Source organism: Syngnathus floridae, chromosome 14, assembly GCF_059516105.1.
Source record: "Syngnathus floridae isolate MCC-2025c chromosome 14, RoL_Sflo_1.0, whole genome shotgun sequence".
NCBI lineage: Eukaryota > Metazoa > Chordata > Actinopteri > Syngnathiformes > Syngnathidae > Syngnathus > Syngnathus floridae.
The window spans coordinates 2,193,754-2,216,032 of NC_142426.1; the positions used below are offsets into that span (position 1 = coordinate 2,193,754).

The window sequence follows — 22,279 nt, forward strand, 5'->3', positions numbered from 1 at the left end:
CTCATTTCACTCAGTGAGTGATTCACTTAGTGAGTGATTCGTTGGTGAACGAATCTGAGATTAAACGAATCTCAATTGACGATTCGTTCGTGAGCGGGAAGTTACGTCACTGACTCGTAAAGTCCCTCCTCCATGTAACGCTCGCTGGCGCTGCTGATTGGTTGATTTTCTTCTTTGTTTTGTTTTGCGGCGGAGTAGCACTAGCTTCAATGGGCATTACTGACACTTACTGGTTGAAGTTACACATGAAAGCAAAAAAAACAACGAATCACTTTAGGAAGTGATTCGTTCACTCGCGTTCACTAAAAGGATTCGGTTTTTGAACGAATCGTTCACTTACCAGCCAAGCCTATGGTGGAGCACATGAGGACGGAAAGAGCAGACCAGGCAGATCTAGAGCACAGCAAGCAGAAAATTAGTTTAAGTTTACCATGAAACGAAACTTACAAAGAAAAATGCACTTTAATGCTAATGCTAAATCACTGTTCATTTCCAATAGAAAAGGAAACTCAAACAAAGGCAAAAACACACTTTATTTCTTTGCAATGTCATCTTGCGCAACTTTCTTGGTGTGCACATGACACATTGAGTTGGTCACGTTAATAAAAGAGAAATAAGAGAGGACCCGAGTGTCTTTAACAAAATCATCTTCTAAATATAAGTCGTGTGCAACTACAATACAATGCCTGAACTAAAACATTTTGAGCTAGAAATCATGAGCAAGGCTGTGTGTTTCTTTTTCTACTTTAAAAATGAGCCATCATAGATAACTGTGACATAATAGCAGGTTTTGAAAACTGGCCTTGAAAACTGCAGGGCCCTCCTGTATACAGACACAACATACTATTTCACATATGAGCTTGAAGAACACACACACACACACGCACACACACACGGAAATTCAACCATTTCTGTAAATAACAAATCTTTGAGTAAAATCACACTCCCTTGAAAACTTTACAATTGCCTGCAGATGCCATAGATGGGAGCAAAGTGAAGCTCCACAACTCACCTCAAAAAAAAGAAATAGCCAACAGGCAAATTTATGAATGTCGAGCAGGTAGTCTGTCGGGTTTCTGAATATCTGTACCGCAAACATCGTAAACACACTACATGGTTAGTAGAAAATCCCAACATGTCACGGAGGGAATGGAAAGTGCAGCTTGGACCAGGGTTTATTGGCGGAACTCAAAATACAGACTCGGTAAAGTGACATAACTCACTAATAAACGCTAACAACAAGACTGACGAAAAAAAGACGTGAAACAAAAAGACAGGGTGACATTACCAATGACAGCAACAGGAACCAAAAAGACATCATGCCATGACCACAACAACGTGCAACAATGATCCGACGAGGGGTGAGAGGCAGACAGGACTTATATACATGACAGGTAACAAGAGGCAGGTGGGAATAATCAAACTGATCATGGGCACACAGGAGGGGAGGGGAGGGGAGGGGAGGGGAGGGGAGGGGAGGGGAGGGGAGGGGAGGGGAGGGGAGGGGAGGGGAGGGGAGGGGAGGGGGGGAGGGGGGAGGGGAGGGGAGGGGCGAGCGCACAGCACACAGAAACCAAGACAACCCACACATAGTGGAACGGCTGGGGACAAGACGTAACACAACACTGCGTTTACATTCCATGAGTCTTTTCTTGTCTGCCTTCATTAAAAGGTCTCCGAACAGTAAAAAGGAATTTCTACTCCATTGGCAGAGCGACCAGATCTGGCATCATCTGGCCCGTTTTGACGGAAATCCACAAGTCATCGTTATTGGCCGAATTTTTCTTCTTCTTTGATTCCGGCTTGCCGGCTCCGCCTCCTCCACAACGGCAGCAGCGGTGGCGGCAGTGGCCGTCGTCTGCGTGGCGACAGCAGCAGCGGTGGCAACACACCGCCAGCGTGGTGAGCAGGACAACCAGGGGCAAAGTGAGGAGGACCACGAGGCACACCGTGTTGTAGACACCTTGGTGATGTTTCTCCATCACCAAACTCCAGACATGGTTGAAGAAGTTGCAGATGCTGTCTGTTGTCCCATCCATAGCGCCAGCATGCAAAGTTCGTAAGTTGACGTAATGCTTTGTGAAGGATGAATTCACATCGTAACTTCAGTTAATTTCAAAGTTTCATTTTGAAGTTCCCCTTCCTTCAAGTAAACGGACGGACGGACGGATGAGATGGTTCAATTCAAGTCCAAAGACATCCAAAAGGCAAAACTGTGGAAGTGTTTGTCCACGTCACTTCTCTCCTCATTTCAGTTGACGTGAATCCTGAAAGGTGTTCTCTTGCTCTGTGGAACAAAAACTTCTGTTCATTTCAGCATTTGGAAGGTGTGATCGTGACAAAAATGACATCATTTTGTAACATAGTTGCCCAAATAAGGACGTAGACATCTTGCAACACTTGAGTATTTTAGTCGCACGTACACACTAGCACAGAAATGTTTGACTGCCTGTTTCTCATTGGATTTTTTTTCTTTCCGTTTTGCTTTTGAACAAATAACATTTGAAGTAGTAAAAACATTATTGGTCACGACTACTTTAGTATAGCAGATGAAGACTAAATGAAAAAGAACACATGAGAAAATATGCCAATGGCTATTATGACATTCCAAGAGTCCACTTGACTTTCTCATGACATTGTGCTCCAGCGAGGAGGATTCTTTAATCCAGGAAAAGCCAATTGCTGGCGCCCCACAAAAGCAGGAAGGGGCTGAGAAAAAAAACTGTTATGATTGCATTGGGGCCTGCTTTTTAAGGAGCACGCGCGACCTCAAAGAGCAGAAGTGGTGACAGAAGGCATGACGGGAATTTTTAATGAGCGGCCTCCAGCAAAGGGCCCGCTCAACAACTGATACTACTTTTCATTTGTTTGGGGATTTGAGCAGAAGACAAAAGCTCCAAAGTGTGTATCAAGATGTAAAAGGGCAAATTTCCTCAAACGATGCGCAATTTAGCGCAGGCGTCATCATGGCACCTTTTTGAAACGGAGAGCAATAATTCACATCCAGTTCACTTCTATTAAACCCTGCAAGTGTTCACATTTCCAAATACGCACTTCTACAATGCTTCGAGAAAATGATCATTAGTTTTGTTGCATGCATATTATGTGAGTGAGGGATCAGTGCGGCTTATCAGTTCTTAAATTCCCACTGCTATAACCTTCAGGGAGATTATTGCAACTTTTTTTTTTTACTGGGGAAAAAGCTCTACTTCTAAAATGACGAATGTCACAGCCAAGTTGAGTAAATCCATCCATCCGTCCGTCCGTCCATCCATCCATCCATCCATCTTCTACTATGGCGCTTCTTCTCATCCATGGCTAACATGAACAAATCTATGGTGCTTATCCTCATTCATGACTAACATATTTTTCTCAATTGTCACGCAAGGGCAAAAAGCAGTGACCCAACACTCCAAATTCAATCTATCATAATCCAGTCACTCCAACTTTCAGCGCACACACTTGAAGAACAAGTCATTGAAAGTGACATTACCTTAACTCGGGTCTGGCCTCCTCCCGTCAGCTCATCAAACAAGTTGTGTCTGTGTTTGCCATCAGCTTGCTTCTTTTTGCCACCCTCTCACACACACACACACACACACACACACACACACACACACACACACACACACACACACACACACACACACACACACACACACACACACACACACACACACACACACACACAGATCATGACAAGGCTTCACTTTCTGTTCCTGTTTGCGCGTCGTCAACCTCCAAAAATATCCTCCTCCTCCTGACTCAGTGTGTGTGAGTGTGTGTGTTCTCGTTACAACGTCACTGCACCCTGCCCACTTTTTGTAAGAATGGGCCCTCTGTCTGTGCTTGCTTGTGTGTGTGTGTTTCCTGCATGGATTCTTGCTGCGGCTTTTACTGTACTTTCACCGACTGACGTCGCAGTGACTCAGGGACAAGCCAAGATAGTATGTAAACCTAACAGAGGACAAGTTTAGAGAATAAAAAAAGGCTGCTTCTAGTTGCTCCCTTCAGCACAATGAGGCTTCGTCAATGTGGACAAACACATCTTCAGCCCGCATCTAAAAGGGGAACAAACACGGGAAATGGAAGCTGCGAAAGTGTGTGAGTGCTCTACCAGGTGAAAGATGCACAGTGAGTGTTTGGGTCTACACACAAGGCACACACTTATAGTGGCCTGCCTGTGGCATTGTGGTTAATTCTCTTTCTGGCTCAGTCGAGCAAAAGAGGCTTTTTCATTCAAAGGTTTGAAAAGAAGAGAGAGCGAGCGAGAGAGAGAGAGAGAGAGAGAGAGAGAGAGAGAGAGCGAGAGAGAGAGAGAGAGAGAGAGAGAGCCTGTTGGTAACCAGGGCAGAGCTTTGCTAAAAAGAGGACACAAACGTGAGTGCGTCCGCCTGTAACGCGCTAAACAACCCGTGACATTTTGCAAGACGGGGTTTTTTGTTTTTTACTGCACAAGAACATAAATTACATTGCGAGCTCAACGTAATGACGCAAAAGTGTAGGAAAGGCTGACCACAATTACAGTCGAAACTGTAAGAAGAAAAAAAGTGAGTGCAAAGTGAATGAAGCAAGTCAAGAAAGTTTCAACAACCCTGCCATGTTTGAATGATTAAGAAAATAATTGCCGAGTATGTATATAAAATGAAGCTTCGAAAATCAAGCCCTTCTCTCTGCTCTCAAATGCTGTGGGTGACGAACAACGAGGCACTCTATCCGAAGATGTTAGCATAGCCATCTTGCTAACTGCATGTTGCTATTGTGTCAAAATATAGGAATCCCAGTTATGAGCGCCTCATGTATCAGCGTGCATGAGCCAAGCATTCTGGCAGGAAAATTCATGCTGTATACCGTACGATGAAAAGAAGAATCCCCTGCGGCTCTATATGCAATCACAAGCTGTGAAATGAATATACAGTAAGGTGATTTTCATATAAACCACTGTAAATAAGAATTTCCATCATGGCGCCGGATCATTCATCAGTGTTTGGGCGAGGTGACTGGACAGTAACGAGCGCAGACGCCAGCTGGGATATTGCGTTGCGTGTTTTTGCGCGTGCGTGCGTGCTTGTGTGTTATTTTGCAGAGATAGCTGCGACATGATGAGGCTCGTCTCATCCATTTTCATGAAGCCACGTAGCCCCCGAGACATGAACAAACGCACACAGTGACACTCGGGGGGTAAACGTGTGCTTTTATCGGTGGGGCTCGTCCATTCGGTGGCTGGACTGACTCAATCCTGTCATTACAATATTACAATTATAGAAACCATCAATATTTAAGAAAAGAAAAAAAAAGAGTCACATAACTGAGCCACATACATCATTTGGAGAAGTGCAGAATAAGTATTTATCAAACTACATAAGCAAAATATTTTTCTGTTATTTTTTGGTGAAATTTTCATAAGTTATTCTGCTTCCACTCAGTAAATGAGGCAACGTTTTAAACAAGCAAGTAACTGTGGTTCCACTGCGCACCTCACTATCAGCAACTATTAGAAGCATGAATGCACAGAATTATTAGCATCACATTGGTTGCCAGTTTTATTCAAGAGGATATATTATGGAAAATGGACTTTTCTAATGACTTGTATACAAATAGTCAGGACTCTGGAGGACATGCCCACCCATCAAGTTTGAAATTAAACAACCAAGTAAATCTTTTCTTATCTGCCTATTTGTGAAAATGTGTCCAAACTTTGGACTCCAAAGTTCCAAGTTTGACATGTCAATTCTTTCACTCTGCACTTCTAATAACATGACTAACATGAGAGCGATGAGTTAAAACAAGAAGTAAGAGTGGTTTTGTCATTATCTATAAGACACACCATTTGCTTGGTGTTTCCTACATGTGGAAACAGCGACAGAAGATAAACCACAAGCGAGCTGCATGACCATGATCATGCACAAGGCTATCTGTGTGTGTTATTAAAGGAGATGGTAGTCGCATGAAGTGCAAAGGTTCTAGTTTGTAACATGTTTTTACCTTTACCGAGCTAGAAGTTAAGGTACAACTAATCATACTGAAGTCCAATAATCAGTCCTATGGGCTGCATTACTGAAACTTGTAAAGCACCTCGAGGGACCGAAATAGACTCCCATTGTAGCTTGGTAACATTGTGTTGTTGTTTCCTCTTATTGTTTGGAAGTAGCATGCTTGTGATGGAAATAACTTCTCCAGGCCTCGGCCGCACTCTCACTAATAACGGAGCTCCAAAGCCCATTAAAAAAGGAAAGCTTCCCTGCAGCATGATGCAACCATCAACATGTGTTCAGGGGCATGTGTGCGTTTGTTTTCCGCCACACATTCATCATGCTGAGCCCCAAAACTTCACTTCTGGTCTAATCTGATTACAACATATGATAGCTTTTGGAAAATTGCAAAGAGGAATTGAGCAGAGTCATCAAAGGTGCTTGCGAAAACTCCTCAAAATTGCACAGCATGAGAGGCTACCTAATCAAATGAATACAAATACTAGCTGCACTGTCATTGGTAGATTACTATTTTTCTTCTTCAAAGAAACATGCTGAAGAAGTCATTTCATCAGAGCAAACATTGCTGAGCTTCAATCTTGCTGCCAGATGGCAGAAAAAGGCGTTCGGAATGTGACATTAGCTTCGATAAAGACTCAAGTAGCACAGTGTCAATGTCTTAAGGTGCGACGTTCAATAAACACCCTATGCACTCCAATTTCAAGAAGTGGCAAGTGATGAGAGAACATTTCCCCTCGTGTTTCAAGGCTGCCACCATCGTTCCTGTGCCGAAGAAACCTGCACCGTCCTGCTTCAATGACTACCGCCCTGTGGCACTGACGCCCATCATCATGAAGTGCTTTGAGCGGCTGGTCTTGGAGCACATCAAGTCCGTTCTCCCCCCCACCATTGACCCTTTCCAGTTTGCGTACCGTGCCAAGCGGTCCTCTGAGGATGCCATCTGCTCTGCCCTCCACTCGGCCCTCACCCACCTGGAGAGAAAGGACTCATATGTGAGGTTGCTGTTTGTGGACTTCAGCTCTGCCTTCAACACCATTGTGCCGCAGCGACTCATCTCCAAACTCGACGAGCTGGGCCTCAGTTCCTCCCTCTGCAACTGGATACTGGACTTCCTCTGTCAGAGGCCTCAGGTGGTGCGTGTTGGCGACAAAATCTCCGCCAGCATCACGCTGAGCACGGGGGCCCCCCAGGGCTGCGTGCTCAGTCCATTGCTCTTCACCCTGCTGACGCATGACTGCACTGCGACCTACAGCGACAACCGCATAGTGAAGTTTGCTGACGACACGACTCTGGTGGGTCTCATCACGAAGGGCGACGAGACTCGGTACAGGTCGGAAGTTGACCTTCTGACCACGTGGTGCAGGGACAACAACCTCCTGCTGAACGTCAGTAAGACCAAGGAAATCATTGTGGACTTCCGGAAGGGTCACACAACACACCTGCCGCTGATCATCGACGGTGCTGTGGTGGAGAGGGTGAGCTGCACCAAGTTCCTGGGGGTGCACATCAGTGAGGACCTCTCCTGGTCCGCGAACACCTCGTCACTGGCAAAGAAAGCTCAGCGCCGCCTGTATTTCCTGCGGAAGCTCAGGCGTGCATGTGCTCCTCAGGCAGTCCTGTCTACATTCTACCGTGGCACCATTGAGAGCGTCCTCACCAGTTGCATCGCTGTCTGGGGTGGTAACTGCACTGAACAGAACTTGAAGGCCCTGCAGCGCATAGTGAATACGGCTGGTAAGATTATTGGTGCTTCGCTTCCCTCCCTGAAGGACATTTACACCTCCCATCTCGCCCGCAAGGCAACCTCGATTGCCAGAGATGTGAGTCACCCGGCTCACTCCTTGTTTGACCTTCTGCCCTCTGGGAAGAGGTACAGGAGCCTGCGCTCCCGCACCACCAGACTCGCCAACAGCTTCTTTCTCCAGGCTGTTAGGGCCCTGAACTCGCTACCCCCTTCTGCGTAGCGTGCGGCACTGTTGCGCTATTTTCGGGAATGTCTGCTGTACGCGTTTTTACGCTCCTCTTAATTAATTATTTATTTATTTGTTGTTGTGTTATTTATTCATTATTTATTCAGCACGCTTTTGTTATACTTGTTTACTGTTTGTCTGTTGTGAGCCATGTCTTGTCACCGTGGGATAGGGGGGAACGTAATTTCGGTTTCTTTGTGTGTCTTTGGCATGTGGAGAAATTGACAATAAAGCTGACTTTGACTTTGACTTTTGACTTTGATTTCATTTGGAGCTACTAGAAGTTCTTACCTCAGTTGATGTGTGGCGCTGGCTCCTGGTTACCTCCCATTTTTGGACACTCCATCAACATCATCTAGTAAACATCAATGTGCAATGAAGTCAGTATGTTTCAAGCACTGAGGCTGTCTGGGAAAAATTCAATATGGCTCCCACTTACTTGTTCATTGCAAGCCTGGCAGGCCCTGTTCCCTTGCCATCTTCTCAAAGACACTCACTGGTGGGCAGGCGATTCAGATTCACTACGTTGCTTGGGATGAGCTTGGGCCTTGCCTGCACGCCAGGAAGCACAGACAGTTGACGAGCAAGCCTCGTTCTCCGCATGCATCTGTTAAATATTCAAAGAGCGCTGTGAAAAGATGCTTGCTGCAAAATGGGTTCCGTACATAGGCCGAGAACTTACTTTGGCTTTACTGCTCTGGCTGAGCGTTCATTTTCAACCACACGCGAGCCGATTAGTCACCAGCTTGTTTCTGCTGACCTGACACTTGCATGCATAATTAGTGAAACATTTGAATACGCAATGATTAGAGAGTGAATGTCTCAAAGTGCTGAATACACACTTTGGAGGTTATTTGATAATAATGAAAGACCCAGTCGTTGCACGCACGAGTGTCTTTCAGTCATATGCAAGAAATTTCTCGAGCAGGAAGCTGAAAACAAACAAACAAGAAAAGCAAACGGCACATGAACCTGTGACATCCGCATCCGGATTTTTTTTTTTTAATGTGAACTTTTGCACAACAATATTATCTCATTTGTTTATTTTTATTTTTCCGCTCCAAAATATTTAAAAAAAAAAATCCTTTCATCACCGGTTGAACGGCAGCTCTGTTGTTTTTAATCTCTTTTTTTTTTCCTTTTTAATTTTCTTAAGTGATGGCTACTGTATACTTGAAAGTAATATCTGATTTATTTTCTGTTACTTTTATTTAGATCACAAAAACCGGGCATTTGACAATGGGTGTGTAGATTATTTTTTTTTTATACCACCTGAAGATGTTTTGAAGTGCTCCATTCACAAACAAATCGGTTTTGGTTATTTTGAGGTCAAACAAAATCTGCTAAAATGGTAGAAAAATAATTTACTTGCTTATTTTATCAGTAAAAAACAAACATGAAATTGACTATTTGAATATTTTATTAATATGTAGAAAATGTATTAAAAAAGGAACTATATAGTACATGTTTATGTCAAACTAGAAATAAATTCTGACAGAAATATTCAAGGGTATATCCAACAACAAATCCCAAGTTTTCAGTATGAATCACATCATCGGTATTTTTTTTTTTTTTTTTAACAGGCAACAGTACATTTTGCCAAACCTTTACATTTACATGGCAACATTTTAAATCCAGTGTTAGGTACAGTGTCACACTTAGTACAAAAGTTCATCTGCAGAAGCAAAACGTGAACGCTGCTATGGAGATGAGAATTGTTTTTTTCGAACCACTTTTGCGGTGAACTGAAAGGAAATGAAACTGCTGTGGTTCTCTTGTCACTTAGAGAGAAAGCGAGAGAGAAGTGTTTTGTGTTTCATTGTATGAACTGCCTGACTGCCTTGTTTTAGCTGCTAGAAACATCCCCCCCCCAAAAAAATGTCTATAATATTGATTTGTTGAATTGTCACTTTAATATCTGTTGAAATCAAACTGCTGTTTTGGACAGATTACACTTTCAACATCGGTCTAATACAAAATAAAGTTAAATGGTGGTGGTAATTATAAACAAACGGTCGGTGAACTACGTCATATTAATGTGTGCTCTCATTTCAAACTAGAAATGTTACTATTACCTTCAATGAGTAAAATAAAAAGTTGGATCAAAGATAGTCTTCACTTTTTCTACTAAAGTTTGACATGACATACATCCCTCCTATTTCCCCCCAAAACATTCAAGGTTCCCTTTGTTCCAAAAGACGCCCAGAGTCAAACTCCATCTAAGTGGTTAATGCAATAAGAACACACAAGGTGAGCTACTCTCGTGGCACACGTACAGTAAGAGAAATGCCACCAGCGACTATTACGACAAACCACTCGGCAAACGTGCCCTAATAAAAACAAGTGTGACTGCAGTTGCGGTGGGTGTTGACCGTAAGAGCGGAAGTGTGGTGGGCCTTTTTGCCATTAGTCTGCTTCCAAAAGAGGCGAGGTATCCTCATGTCAACACCGCTAAATAAAACAAATAGGTTCTATCCGTGCTGGCAGCGACGGTGGTATCAAAATTGGAAGATCTTTCAGTCCAAAAAAAGATGCGTTTGTGTTGCGGATTTAAAGGGAACATAAACGGACTTTTTCTGGACAAAAATCGTTACAACCCATCAGATGTGAAATTAGCTACGACCACTCGGTCCTTTTGATGCGCACAAACCACACATGTTAATACAAAAGCTTTTCAAATTCATATTAAAATGCCCCTTTTCAATATTTGATGTAAAGAATTGGTCCACTTTCTGACTGCCCAAACCTGTCTTTTTGTCAAACTCGCTTCATTCTTCTCTCATCTCTTACATCTTTGGTATTCAAACCATCACTACAACACGATACAACACTCACGTACTTTGCTTGAAACTAAACTAAAAAGCCACAACTAGAGAAAAAATGAAGTCAATTCAATAAACACAGAACAAAAGATCAACATACTGAGCATGAACACAAATACTTTCTATTGTAGCGGATGAGTCAAACATGAATAAAGTAGGTGAGAATGAAGCTGCACCACTTTGCCAGTCGGAATGTCCAACTTGAATGTTCCGGCCTTCTTTTGCCTCTTTTACACAGAGATCGTTTGTTTCAAGAGCCGACATTTTATATACAATCCAGCAAGGCAGGACAACTCAAAGACTGGAGAGGAGGATCCAATTAAAAAAAAAAAAAAAAAAGAAAGAAAAGATTATTCTTTCCCTACAAGTTGATCACGTCCTGGTTTGGAAAGGTGGGTGGAATAATGCTGGCACATTTTGTTGATGTTCAACCTGGAAATCTGTGTAAAAGAGGCTTTTGTTGTCCTGTTTAATATCGAAAAGGCATCAAATCAAATACGGATGGATCTCTGCCACAATATCAGTTATAAAAATATATTTATATATCTTACAGTAACGGCTTTTCTTGTTGTTACGTATATCGTATTGTTGTTAAAAGTGTTATTGTTAATGGATGAAATGGCGCATCGTAGTTACTGCTTTTGTTGGGTTTTGTTTTTTTACAGAAAATTTGTCATTCAAAGACTTGAATAAATTACACACAGTGTCTTTATCTCCTGGGAGGAAGGACAGAACAGCGGGTGGAGGGGGGGGAAAGACGGACGGCTCTACGTGGATGCCAGGCGGAGACGAACCAAGGTCAGACCATATTTGCCTCTGATGCTATTATCAGATTGACAACCACTTTTCGCTTTCATTTCACACACAAAAATCCAGGTATCATTCATTCTTTCCATATTCAATTGCAAATAAATAGATTGCCAATCTAAAATGAAGAGAACGAACGGTACACAGATTTTGGTCAATGAAATGTTCCCTTTGTCCAAACTCAAGCCGTCCGTCCGTCCGCCCGTCCGTCCGTCCGTCTCTGCCTGGCATTTGGGGCAGCCCCGTACGCCGCTTGGGTCGGCATCTATACTGGAGCCGAGCGCCTCCTCTTGCTGCTGATGCTGCGGAAGTTGAACGGCCTCATCTTCATCTCCACGAAGGGAATGGAGAACTCGTGGCCCTTCCAGTGGTACCAGTTGATTCCCTGCAAGAGCAAGCAAAAGTGACTTTCGAAAGAAGATTCTTGCACTATATTCCATTTGTGGAATAAGAATGAAGCAGTGACATCTCAGGAGGCGGCTATCTTGCCTTGTGCTGCCACTTGTCGACCTTCAATGACATCGCAGCGCCCCAGGGCGTCACGTGACCAAACATGACGCAGGTGAGCCGCGACAGATTTTAGTATGCAATGAAATTTTCTTTCGTGTGCTTCTAAAAAAATGGCGGGAAAGCTACCAAGCAGGCCACAACGCGACTTTGCCACTTGGCTGGCATGCTGCGGCCTCCGAGACACCAGTAGCTTGTCAGGAAGAGCCGCTCAGCCGCTGTGGCCTTTTTCCCCTCCACATAATCCACCTGGATGATTTCAATCATTTCCAAGAGTGCGCAGCCCCAGGGGGACCCTCGGCAGACAGTTTGGATCGATAAATATCACGTCTCATAATGGGCGGACAACTGCTGGGCCACTTACGATCCTTGGGAAGCGTGACCTTTCATTAGAGCTCCAACAGTAAGCCAATCAGCGTAGCCGCTGTGGCCATTCACTTACCTAATTAGCCCCCAAGGGAGACATTAGGAGTGCATTTGCACTTTACAAAACACACGTGCGTTGTGAGGGTGGGTGACTTGCTCAAGGGCACTTGGGTTGAGATGTCTAGTCCAGAATGATTGTATCATTCCACCTTATTTGGGCGGCAAGCTTGATGAAAATGACCATTAACCTTCCATGTGACATGTCCACATTTTCTCTCGCTTTCATCAAAAGGAAAGGATGGGATAACATGAGGTCATTAACCCTAATGGTCGTGTATTTTGGGATTTTCTATGCAATGAAATGAATGGTCATACGTACATTACATTGTATCACGGAAAACCCAATCGGCTTCTTCAAGGTTGATAACGAGGCTCATGTTTTCAATTCAAAGCCATTCCCGAATGATTTTGTCGGACGCGGCGCTCCTCCGTCGGACTGACCTGACTGTGTCTGGACTCGCCGTACTTTCCGTTGAGGTTGGCTCGATGGCAGTTCTTATACCACCAGGCTCCTTTGTAGGACAAGGCACAGTTAGTGACAGCGATGTCGTTGTCTCTGTCTTTAGTGGAAAATGGCCGTCCCTGGTGGTAGCTCAAGGAGTCACCTAAGATCCAGAGACATGTTAGTTGCCATAGCTACAGGCAACAACAACCTGATAGTAAACAAGGCGCTAGGCTGGCAGGATTACAATCATAAGAATAACGTGCTGTGTTGATTTTAGGGAGAAGGAAGGATGGAAGGAAAAGCTACACTCCCCCGTGTCCTGTAAATATCCCAGCAAGCACTTACCAGCGGTGCCATTGTACTCTCCTATCCTGAGCTTGTAGAGGTTCCTGGCGTCTCCGAGGGAGAATTTATCATAATTGGCAAAGACCGACTCCTGCCCATCCTTCATGTCAATCCTCAGCTCGTAGCGGCCCTGAGCCGACACCCGCTGGATGTTGTCCAAACCTGCGGCAGAAAAACGTAACGTTGTAAATTTCAAGTACGTTGAACTCACGTTGATTGCGAGGAGGGGGTTAGAAAATCCTAGGGAAAAAAAACGGAATTTGTACACATTTACCCTTTCTGTCCAAAATCCAAGAATGTGAGAGCCACCTTGACATTGCTCGACGTTTGGAAAAACTGCCATGTCACAGCTCTCTGTTGAAAACCTGTTGTACGTGTTTCTGAGTGATTTACACTGGCAAGGAAACAAATCCTAGATATTGGTGAGTTTGCTATCTCCAGATTTGCTGTGGCGATAAGGCACCGTGTTGACCTGAGAGATCAAAATGCCTCTGCTATTCAATTCCAGAAAGTGCTCCCCCCACCCGTTCGCATCGCCAAGCAGCCTCTTTTCTCAGATATAATCTTACACCAGAAGCCTCAGGTGATAAGGACGTACAATTCCGCTGTAAAATGTCAGTGGGAAGCAAATCTAATCTACGGAACAAGTTCAAGGGACTTTAGGTGACAGAGAGATGGCGTGGAGAAAAAAAGAAGCAGTTGTGGTGGTAATAAAGCCGAATAGAACGTTGAGTCGTTTTTAATTTGCGCAGCATAAAATCACCACATTATCAGACTATAAACATTTCTTCCATGAATAGTTTCTCGGCATGCATGACTCTCTGCAGTACTCCAAAGGCGCGTCATAATTTCAAAATGCATTTTTGACGCGGATGAGTTCTCTTCTTAGAACATTAGCAGTAAAATGACCTTGTCTTTTTTGATGATCATCATTGCGCACAAGCGGCTGTAGAATGTAAAGCAAAAAAAATGGAGACAGGATGTAATTAGAATAAGTGTGGTTTCCGTTATTATATCGTGGACATGACAAAAAGGAAGAGGGATGGTGCCGGGTTAGCTTTATTGGTGGCCATTTGCAAAGTACGATACATAATAATGAAGCTTAATTTGCACATTCTTTTCTTTGAGCCAGTTAAGTGTTTCCTTTGGTGACTATATGATTCAATATCGCACTGTTTTGCATATGAAGGAGGTGATTTGTGTAGTTCAAGTGACCCTTCACAGCAATCTTTGCAAAGAATAAGAAGGTACATTGTAGTTGTGTCTAGTGTGAAAATGACAGGCCAAACTTAGGTTATTGTGAAGTAAGCAGTAAACATCACAACAGTGACGCTACTTTTGTTAGCATTAAGCGAGCAGACGTTTGCATAAGGCAAAGCGAGGTGGTCCTTTTGAATACACGTGTAGTGTGTCCACACATAATCCAATGAACAGACTCATTTCATGATTTACATTTCATTTCATTATCTCAGTAATTGAAGTAGCATACGATAGAGTGCTACTTTCCTGGAGGCTGAACCAGATTAATGGCGTGGGCTGGGAGGGTTGCTTACAATGGCGCAAAGAGCCGCTCTACATCCTGAGGTGACATCAGGGTGCTTTTAAGAGAAAAAAAGGGCTAGGAGGCTGAAAACAGGGAAAGTATGTTTTAGATTGGACAGCAAAGCAAGCTCCAAATGGTCTTCAGTGCACCAAAAGGAACAGGCAGGCTTTTAGGCTATATACGCACTTAACGTCCAAATACACAACAGCCAAAATGTTGGCAGATGGGCAAGAAATGTTCTCTTCCATTGGCTAATAAGAAGACAGCTTCACTTGGATTTTCTTCCCGTGCATCATGTTTTACATAACATCAGCACAGCACCTACTGCCTTGGCGGGCGGGTAATAGCTCCACTTTGCTGGCTAACTTGCAAATAAATGATTGATTTATACCAGCCGGCAGTTATATTGCACATTCATTTCCTTTTCAGTTCGAATGTTAAGACCTTCTTTTTAAAAAAAAAGCCTGGAGTGCTGAATAAAAGGATCTCAGATTGCTCAAAATTGAGGGGTTGATGTGAAACTGACACATTACTGTGTACTTGTCACTAATCCCGTTTAAATGGCCATTGAAAGTGACAAGTGAGAATTGTAATGGAGTGATAATGTCACACCGTAACGCTACATGTGTTTGCATTTCCTTTCTCTCATCCAGTAGCTTTAAACCAACAACATGTTTTCTTCCTCTGAAGTTCTTAATGAAATATTCATGTTAATCATCTGCGGCAAACAACAAAATGTAGCATTCCGAGAAAGCTAACTCATTTGGACATTTAGTCATGAAGACGATTATTCTTTCATAATGATTCGGGAGGGGGGGGGGCATCGAAGCAGTGAGGACGTTTTGTTCATTTGTCTTTTCAGGATGTGGGGGGGGGGGGGGGGATTTCAAATAAAGTGAACCGGGTTCTGCCTTTGTGTAACATATTGGCAACATGTTTACACTTTTCGTATGAGGTCAATTTTTGCTGGAATAAAAATCTTCTCACTTGGGCCTAATACACTGCTGTATTCACATATTGGTCATGATGGTGGTTCTAGGAAAGTTGACGAGTTTTTGTATCCACCATTCAAAGTGTCTTACCTAACCAGAATTCATCCTCAAGGTTTCCAAAGCCGACACGATAGTCACTCCACTTCCTGGAAAAATCAGTCAGGCCGTTCTGACGTCGTTGAAACACCTAATAAAAATTGAAAGCATCCATCAGTAAAGAATATGTCATGTTCGGTGACAGCAAATGTGTTGTGGAAGTCATCATACAATCCAGCCTCCTTCGTCCGTGCTCATGTCACAGTACACCTGCACGCCCTGGCTGGGGTCCCTGTTGATGTAAATGGTGTAGACGCCGCTCAGCGTCTCGCCGTTCAGCAGGTGCTGGGCGCAATTCTGAGGCGTGGCAAACAGCCGACTCCCTGCCGAGGAGCAGAGGAAGAGGCGCAATGACATACTGGAGAGGATTCGTTGCATACACGCATGGCACCTGGAAAGGAGCTTTGAAGGTAAAAGACCACCTAAAGCTGCACTTAAAATGCTTTGTACTCAAATTGGATCAAATGGAATGTGACGGAAGATATCCATGATTTGGAATCTCGAGTGCACCTGTTGTAAAGGTGGTGGAGACCACAGCACTGGTGTCGAGACCCCTCGCTGCCTGCAGCTTGACGGTGAACTCGGTGGTCTCGGGTAGACCTTCCAGGCGAATCCAGGTGTCCTCTGCGTCGAGAATCAACTCCTAGTGTATAAAATCACGTGCACAATTTTTTACACAGCAAATCTTAGAATCTCAATGACTCAGTGCCAAAAAGCTAAAAAATGGAAAAGTGCCTTCCAGTTATTTCTTGTCAATAGCACAACTGTAAAATTTGTGCCAAGCGAACGGCAAGGAACAAAAGCACGCTCTTGTAGCTTAACAGCCTTAGGGTGTTTTAACAACTCTGACCAATTACAATCATTACAAAATAACAAATATATATTATCATCACAAACAAATGCATAGTCAATCAAGCCTTTGTCTCAGCTCTCAAATGTTCACTGAATGCATAAAATCATCAACTAACTGGTGCAGTGGTAGAAATAGGTCTCAGAAGAATAAGCTCAAAGATCCAATTGTGCTTGGGTCCATATTAAATATGAAGAATCACAAATCAAACATTTAACAGGTTTTGAAACATAATAAATATCACACAATGTGTCTGTGTGAATTATGCAGAGGAGCAGCTGGTGAATGGCGTCTCTCCCTTCCATCTATCTCCAAGGACACCCACCTCCGGCTGTTTTTTAGGGTCAAGACGAGACGTTTACTGCAGGCAGGCCAAAGCCAGGATGATCTACAGCTTCACACGCACCGTGCTGTGTTTTACTCCACACCCCATCAAACGTGTGCGGCATGACCTTCCGAACCATCGCTGACGCAATATCTTTGTGGCGCAGCGCATAAAAGCCATATGTTAATTAGATAGATACTGTGCTCAATTTGAATCATTTAAAATCTCTTGAGGCGAAGAAGCTGCGCTATCAGAGAATTTGTAGCCAAAACACATTTCAAATCTGTGGAAATCGAAATGGAGTTGAACAGAGTAGAAGGGAACGACAATGTTGCTGCTGTTACTCGATGGGCTAAATTTTCTCTCCTCACTATTAGCTTTCCTGCAGGTGTGAAGTGGCATTTACTATTGATAAAATGTGGTCAAGATTTCCAAAAATCTCAGACATGCCAACAGGAGGCGCGACTCACTAAATTAGAGACATCGCTCCGATTTCAGTTTTGTTGCCTTGGCTGAGTCATGAGAAGCTTGATTTTTGGGAAAGCAGGAGAGGCTTGTTTCAGATCGTGGGGAAAATGCTTACTCTGTCTTCATTCCGGTATGCAGCGGCGTGCTCACCGCATTGAAACTGTCCCCGAGGAGCGGTGTAATAACTCAGAGTATTTTTGAGCCGAGGCAAAGACTCCCTCGGGATGATAGCTAACCTTTTATACCGGCAAATGCTGTTTCATTCATTCATTCATTCATTCATTCATTCATTCATTCATAATGTATGTTTTTTGAAGAGCCAATAGCTAGCAAAATATCTCTTGGATGACAGCAAAAGCACCCGGTATTATTTTGCCCCAACAATAAAAATTTAAGAAAAAAAATTACAGTTTTATTTAAACATTTGTAAATCCAAAATAATGCAAATATAATGTTATTGTCATAAAAAAAAACATGTACTTTTCTTTGAAGCATTTTTTAAATCCAGTATTAAATGTTTGAGAGTAAAAAATAAACACTTGCTTTAAAGAAAGGAAAAACATTCAGGACCGATTTTTTATAATAAGCAATTAATCCAATTTAATTCATTTAGATTAGGACAACCAAAAATCATGGGTTTGCTTCTCCTTAATACATTTTCTTGAAGGCAAAACTTTCATCTTACACCAGTTGAATATTGATTGCGAAGGATTATTTCATTTTTACTTTTATTCAATGGTTTTTTTTTTCTTTCAGTGTATGACATGATAATCTAATCACCATCATTCTAATGTTAGCATGTGAATTGGTCGGATTAAGACGTCAACTATTTGTGCAACATAGCCAGCCGCAGTGTGATCAATGCTTACTTTACGGTTGCCAACGGATGACTTGTAGGTGAGCATGTAGTTGTCGATTTCAGAGCTGGGCGGCTGCCAGGAGATGAGAGCGCTGCGGTGATTCACTTCGCTGGCTGTCAGGTTCAGAGGTGCATCCATCGCTGTGTAAAAAACACCAAAAAGACAAGCAGCACTTTCACTTCAAGATGCCTGACTCCGAGTATAGTCTTGGAAAAAAAAAAAGTTTTAGGACTAACCTACACATGTAATGATGCTGCTCTTCAAGGCAAAAGACAATAAATGTACAAACTAATATGGATTTCCAGAACTCAAGGTTAGTTGTCCATTTGATCCACGCCTTGTTAATAAGAAAACGTGTGTGGGTCGTTCACGATGAGGCCAGCTGCACCAGACGAAACTATCGGCGCCAATAAAACGCTGGAAGGGAAGGGAAGCAGCTGCAGCCGGCAAATGTCGCCTCAGGGCTGTAAATTAACGCCCAGGAAATGAGACGCAGCGGGCAGCGTTACACCGACCCCCCCCCATTCCCATCATTGTGTCATTGATCGATAATTGCTTAGGAAAGACTTGTAGAACATAGGTCTCAAACTCAAGGCCGGGGGCCAGATACGGCCCGCCGCATAATGACCCTCCAAAGCAAACTATGATGACAATGCGGCCCGCGACAGAAATGACTTTGACACCCCTGATCTAGAAGAAAAAAGAAATTCAGGTCGCTCGGGCAGGCTTTTTAGGGGATGGTTCTTTGTAGAAAAGCAGCACTGGCCCATCTCCAGCTTAGCACAAGCCGCTTCTGTTAAATATACATTCGGCCTTTTCAACATCTGAAAATAAACGTCAAGGTTGAGGCCGCATCAAGCAAATTTTGCCTGCGTGACAAAGTGGTCGTTCAGGGCCTCAGCATTTTTGCTTGTTTCATCTAATAGGACACCCACCGTCTTTGCTTTTACTTGGACTATTTGGAATTCAATCAAAGCTAATCCGCTTAGCTTAAGCATTCACAGCTCAACTTGCTGAGGAGTCGGACAAGTGTCGACAACCAGCACCAACCAAAGGGGAGATATGGATGGAAATGTGACTTTTGAAAATAACCTGTTGGGTCTCTGGAGTGTGTAAAGAGTTTGCAGACGATTAAAATGAAAGAATAAGAGGTTGGGCTGGAAGGTAAATTTATTCTCCCACATAAACAAAGCAATATAAGTCTCCCAAGCAATTTCCTGGCCTATTAAAGCACCCCGCAGGAATACAGAGAGTGGAGCAGCAAGACCACATTCCACATGAGCTCCAAGTACATGACAAAAAGAAAAGCTGTGCTCGTCATGCCCACCCAAGTTTTAGCGCACATTACATCACACCGCCCACCCGCCTGCCCGGCCGTGTATTCCGATTCACCCCACCCCGCGCTGCTTTCCATACGTTTGAGCCACCTCGTCTCATTTTCATCATTTTACATCACCTGTGTTTTGGGCTTCGGATGGCGCAGGCTCATTTTCATGCGTGACATAAAGTTGACTTTCTCAAATATTGCTTTATGGGACCAGGATCCATATTGGTTAAATTAAAACAAATATGATTCAAAATGATTTAGAAAATATTCTTCTTCTGTATGAACAGCAACAGGGTTCAAACCTTTCCAAGTTCTGCCTGTCACTAATAATGAATAAACATACATACATTATTTGTAGTCATTAATTTTGGAACTATTGTGATTAGGTGAAATTGGATCATTTCTGACGTCAGTTGGAAAACGGCATTTATCTCGATGCTAACAAACTTAGACGGCAGGTGAATCAATAGCATCAATAGTGTTTAAGCAACGGATATTTGACGATAAACAAATCATTTCACAATGCACAGAGTCATCTTTTCTTTATGCTCTGCAAAGAACAACGAGTATTACTGCAGTTTCCACTTGAAGAATTGGTGAAAGTCTTCTATGCGTGTATCTTATATGATTTATAAGAGAGCGGTGCGGATTCAGTGGTGGAGTTGAAAGTTGAAGGCAAAGTCCTGTCATGTGCAAATGTTCTCCACATTGCCACCATCTTTGATCCCCTTTTTGCCTTTCCCACATCACCCTGAGCTTTGCCTCACTATTGCACTCCTTATCTTTTCCATTTGCTTCCTCTTCTGAGTCTTCTTATCTGAAGTTCCCATTCTGACTGCATGTGCTATAGAATGAACCGGGTTTATCTTGATGAAGCTTACAACTGAGATGATAGGCGAGAATGGAGAGGTGAGTGGCCAATTTTTTTTTTTCAATTAGAATACACTGACCATGAGGCATTACTTTTAGATCTTTTTTTTTTTTTTTTTTTTTTTTAAACCGAGCATTGAAGCAGGTGAGCAGATGTTCTGCTGGTCTGGCCCGGAATAGGATTGAGAAGAGCATTAACAGAGAGTATAAACAATGCTTGATGGAATAAACAGACACAGAGGCAGCAGATGGGATCATTTGTTCAAGCTTTCAAAAGGGATTTTTACCTCACGGGATGAGAGCACGCTTTATGTTTATTTTTCCCACCCCCCAGTTTTATGGCCATAAAATATGAATTCCACAGAATAATGAGCAAGTCAGTAGATGAATTATCTGAAGGAAATTCCAAACGTCTGTTTAATAATCAAAGAAAACACAACACAGTGAGATGTTTAAATTTGATTCGTTTGCCTTAACTGTGTATTTTTGTATTTTCATCGGGTTGGGTTAAAGTGGTAAGACAAAGTCTGAAGCTAATGAAGCCATTTAAATGACGAGTGCGACTCATATGCAATGTGAAATAAATAGGATTATTACAGTGTCATCCAAAAAAGAGTGTGATATTGTCATTTTCGGGCATATAAACTGTTGCAGCTGTATTTTGAAATTCATATTGTTTCTATCATGAAAATAAAAAAGCAATACACTCTGAGCAGTTGTCATTTAATTCGATGTGAATTTGGGAGAAATAATATTGTAATGTTTATGCGCCCCAAATGCTATGGCAGATCAGTTCCATTTAAAGAGGACATTTTATGGAGAATTGACTTTTTAATAGCTTGTATACATATAGCTTGCTCTCTGGAGTGCCTTTCCCAACCATTAAGTGTGAAATTTAACAACCAAATAAATCTTTTGTGATCTGTCTATTTTGGAAAATGTCTAAGAGAAAGGGGGGCTGTCATAGTAGTGCAGCCTATAAAATCATAGCATTACAAAAAAGATGGATGAATGGAAGTTATTCTTGTTGTTTTAATCCAATTTACTTGCCTGATGTCAAAGCTCCCACTGTGGATGGCAACAACTCAACGAGACTGATTAGGATGCCTTAAGTGATGCTCCCCCTAGTGGTTTATGTCAACATCAAGACAGCTGCTTTTCATGTCCTCTTGAATACAGCACAGCAAATAGACATTTCCCTCGTTACTGTCAGAGGCACCGAGGAGCATCGAGTTAACGCTCAGCTTTCTGGTTTTTTTTATTCTATTTTTTTAGTCCGGCAGGACTTGCCCTTTGGAAAACTTTCGACATTTGCTTATTAGTGTTACAAGGTGGTGTTCCTCTGGGAATCACACTTCCTTTGCTTACTTAACTTTTTGTAAACTCCCAAAAAGTTTACAAAGTTGCAGCTTGGCTCAAGCGGAAGGAAGAGCTGTTTCTAAATGTGTTACTCCTGCCTGGGAGACAATTAGAAAGTTTTGCTTACGTGTTTGGAGGTTGGCGATGACGGTGCCGGAGGTGAGGGGTCCTTTGGTAGCATAGAGGGCTACTGAGTAGGACGTACTGGGCTTCAGATTGGACAGCTGGTGCTCTTGCTTGTTGCCCTCCACCAGAAACGTATCAGCTGTCACTA

The 22,279-nt window shown here is 43.0% G+C and overlaps 2 protein-coding genes across 10 annotated transcripts in view; both read right to left on the bottom strand.

The window, feature by feature from the left end:
- The window catches only part of kiaa0040 (KIAA0040 ortholog), a 31,789-nt gene extending 22,888 nt beyond the window's left edge, over positions 1-8,901 (bottom strand). For 3 of the 7 annotated variants that reach the window (XR_015862860.1, XR_015862862.1, XR_015862859.1), the window contains exons 1-2: positions 1,013-1,466; positions 341-393 (exon numbers count right to left, since the gene is read on the bottom strand). Coding sequence is in view for 1 of the 7 variants with exons in the window: in XM_088397489.1 (XP_088253615.1) it covers positions 1,698-2,039 (342 nt within the window). In the remaining 6 variants the exon portion in view is untranslated. Of the gene's footprint in view, positions 1-340; positions 394-1,012; positions 1,467-1,516; positions 2,288-3,493; positions 8,319-8,402 lie in introns of those variants that run through there. The other 4 variants (XR_015862864.1, XR_015862861.1, XR_015862863.1 and 1 more) reach the window with 4 other exon arrangements.
- Positions 8,902-9,365: 464 nt separating this feature from the next.
- tnr (tenascin R (restrictin, janusin)) overlaps positions 9,366-22,279 on the bottom strand; it is a 70,598-nt gene continuing 57,684 nt past the window's right edge. For all 3 annotated transcript variants that reach the window (XM_088397484.1, XM_088397483.1, XM_088397486.1), the window contains 8 exons: positions 22,133-22,276; positions 18,459-18,589; positions 16,457-16,589; positions 16,118-16,269; positions 15,941-16,037; positions 13,316-13,477; positions 12,967-13,130; positions 9,366-11,977 (listed from right to left, as the gene is read on the bottom strand). In XM_088397484.1, the coding sequence (XP_088253610.1) occupies positions 11,858-11,977; positions 12,967-13,130; positions 13,316-13,477; positions 15,941-16,037; positions 16,118-16,269; positions 16,457-16,589; positions 18,459-18,589; positions 22,133-22,276 (1,103 nt within the window). In that variant the 3' untranslated portion in view covers positions 9,366-11,857. The remainder of the gene's footprint in view (positions 11,978-12,966; positions 13,131-13,315; positions 13,478-15,940; positions 16,038-16,117; positions 16,270-16,456; positions 16,590-18,458; positions 18,590-22,132; positions 22,277-22,279) is intronic.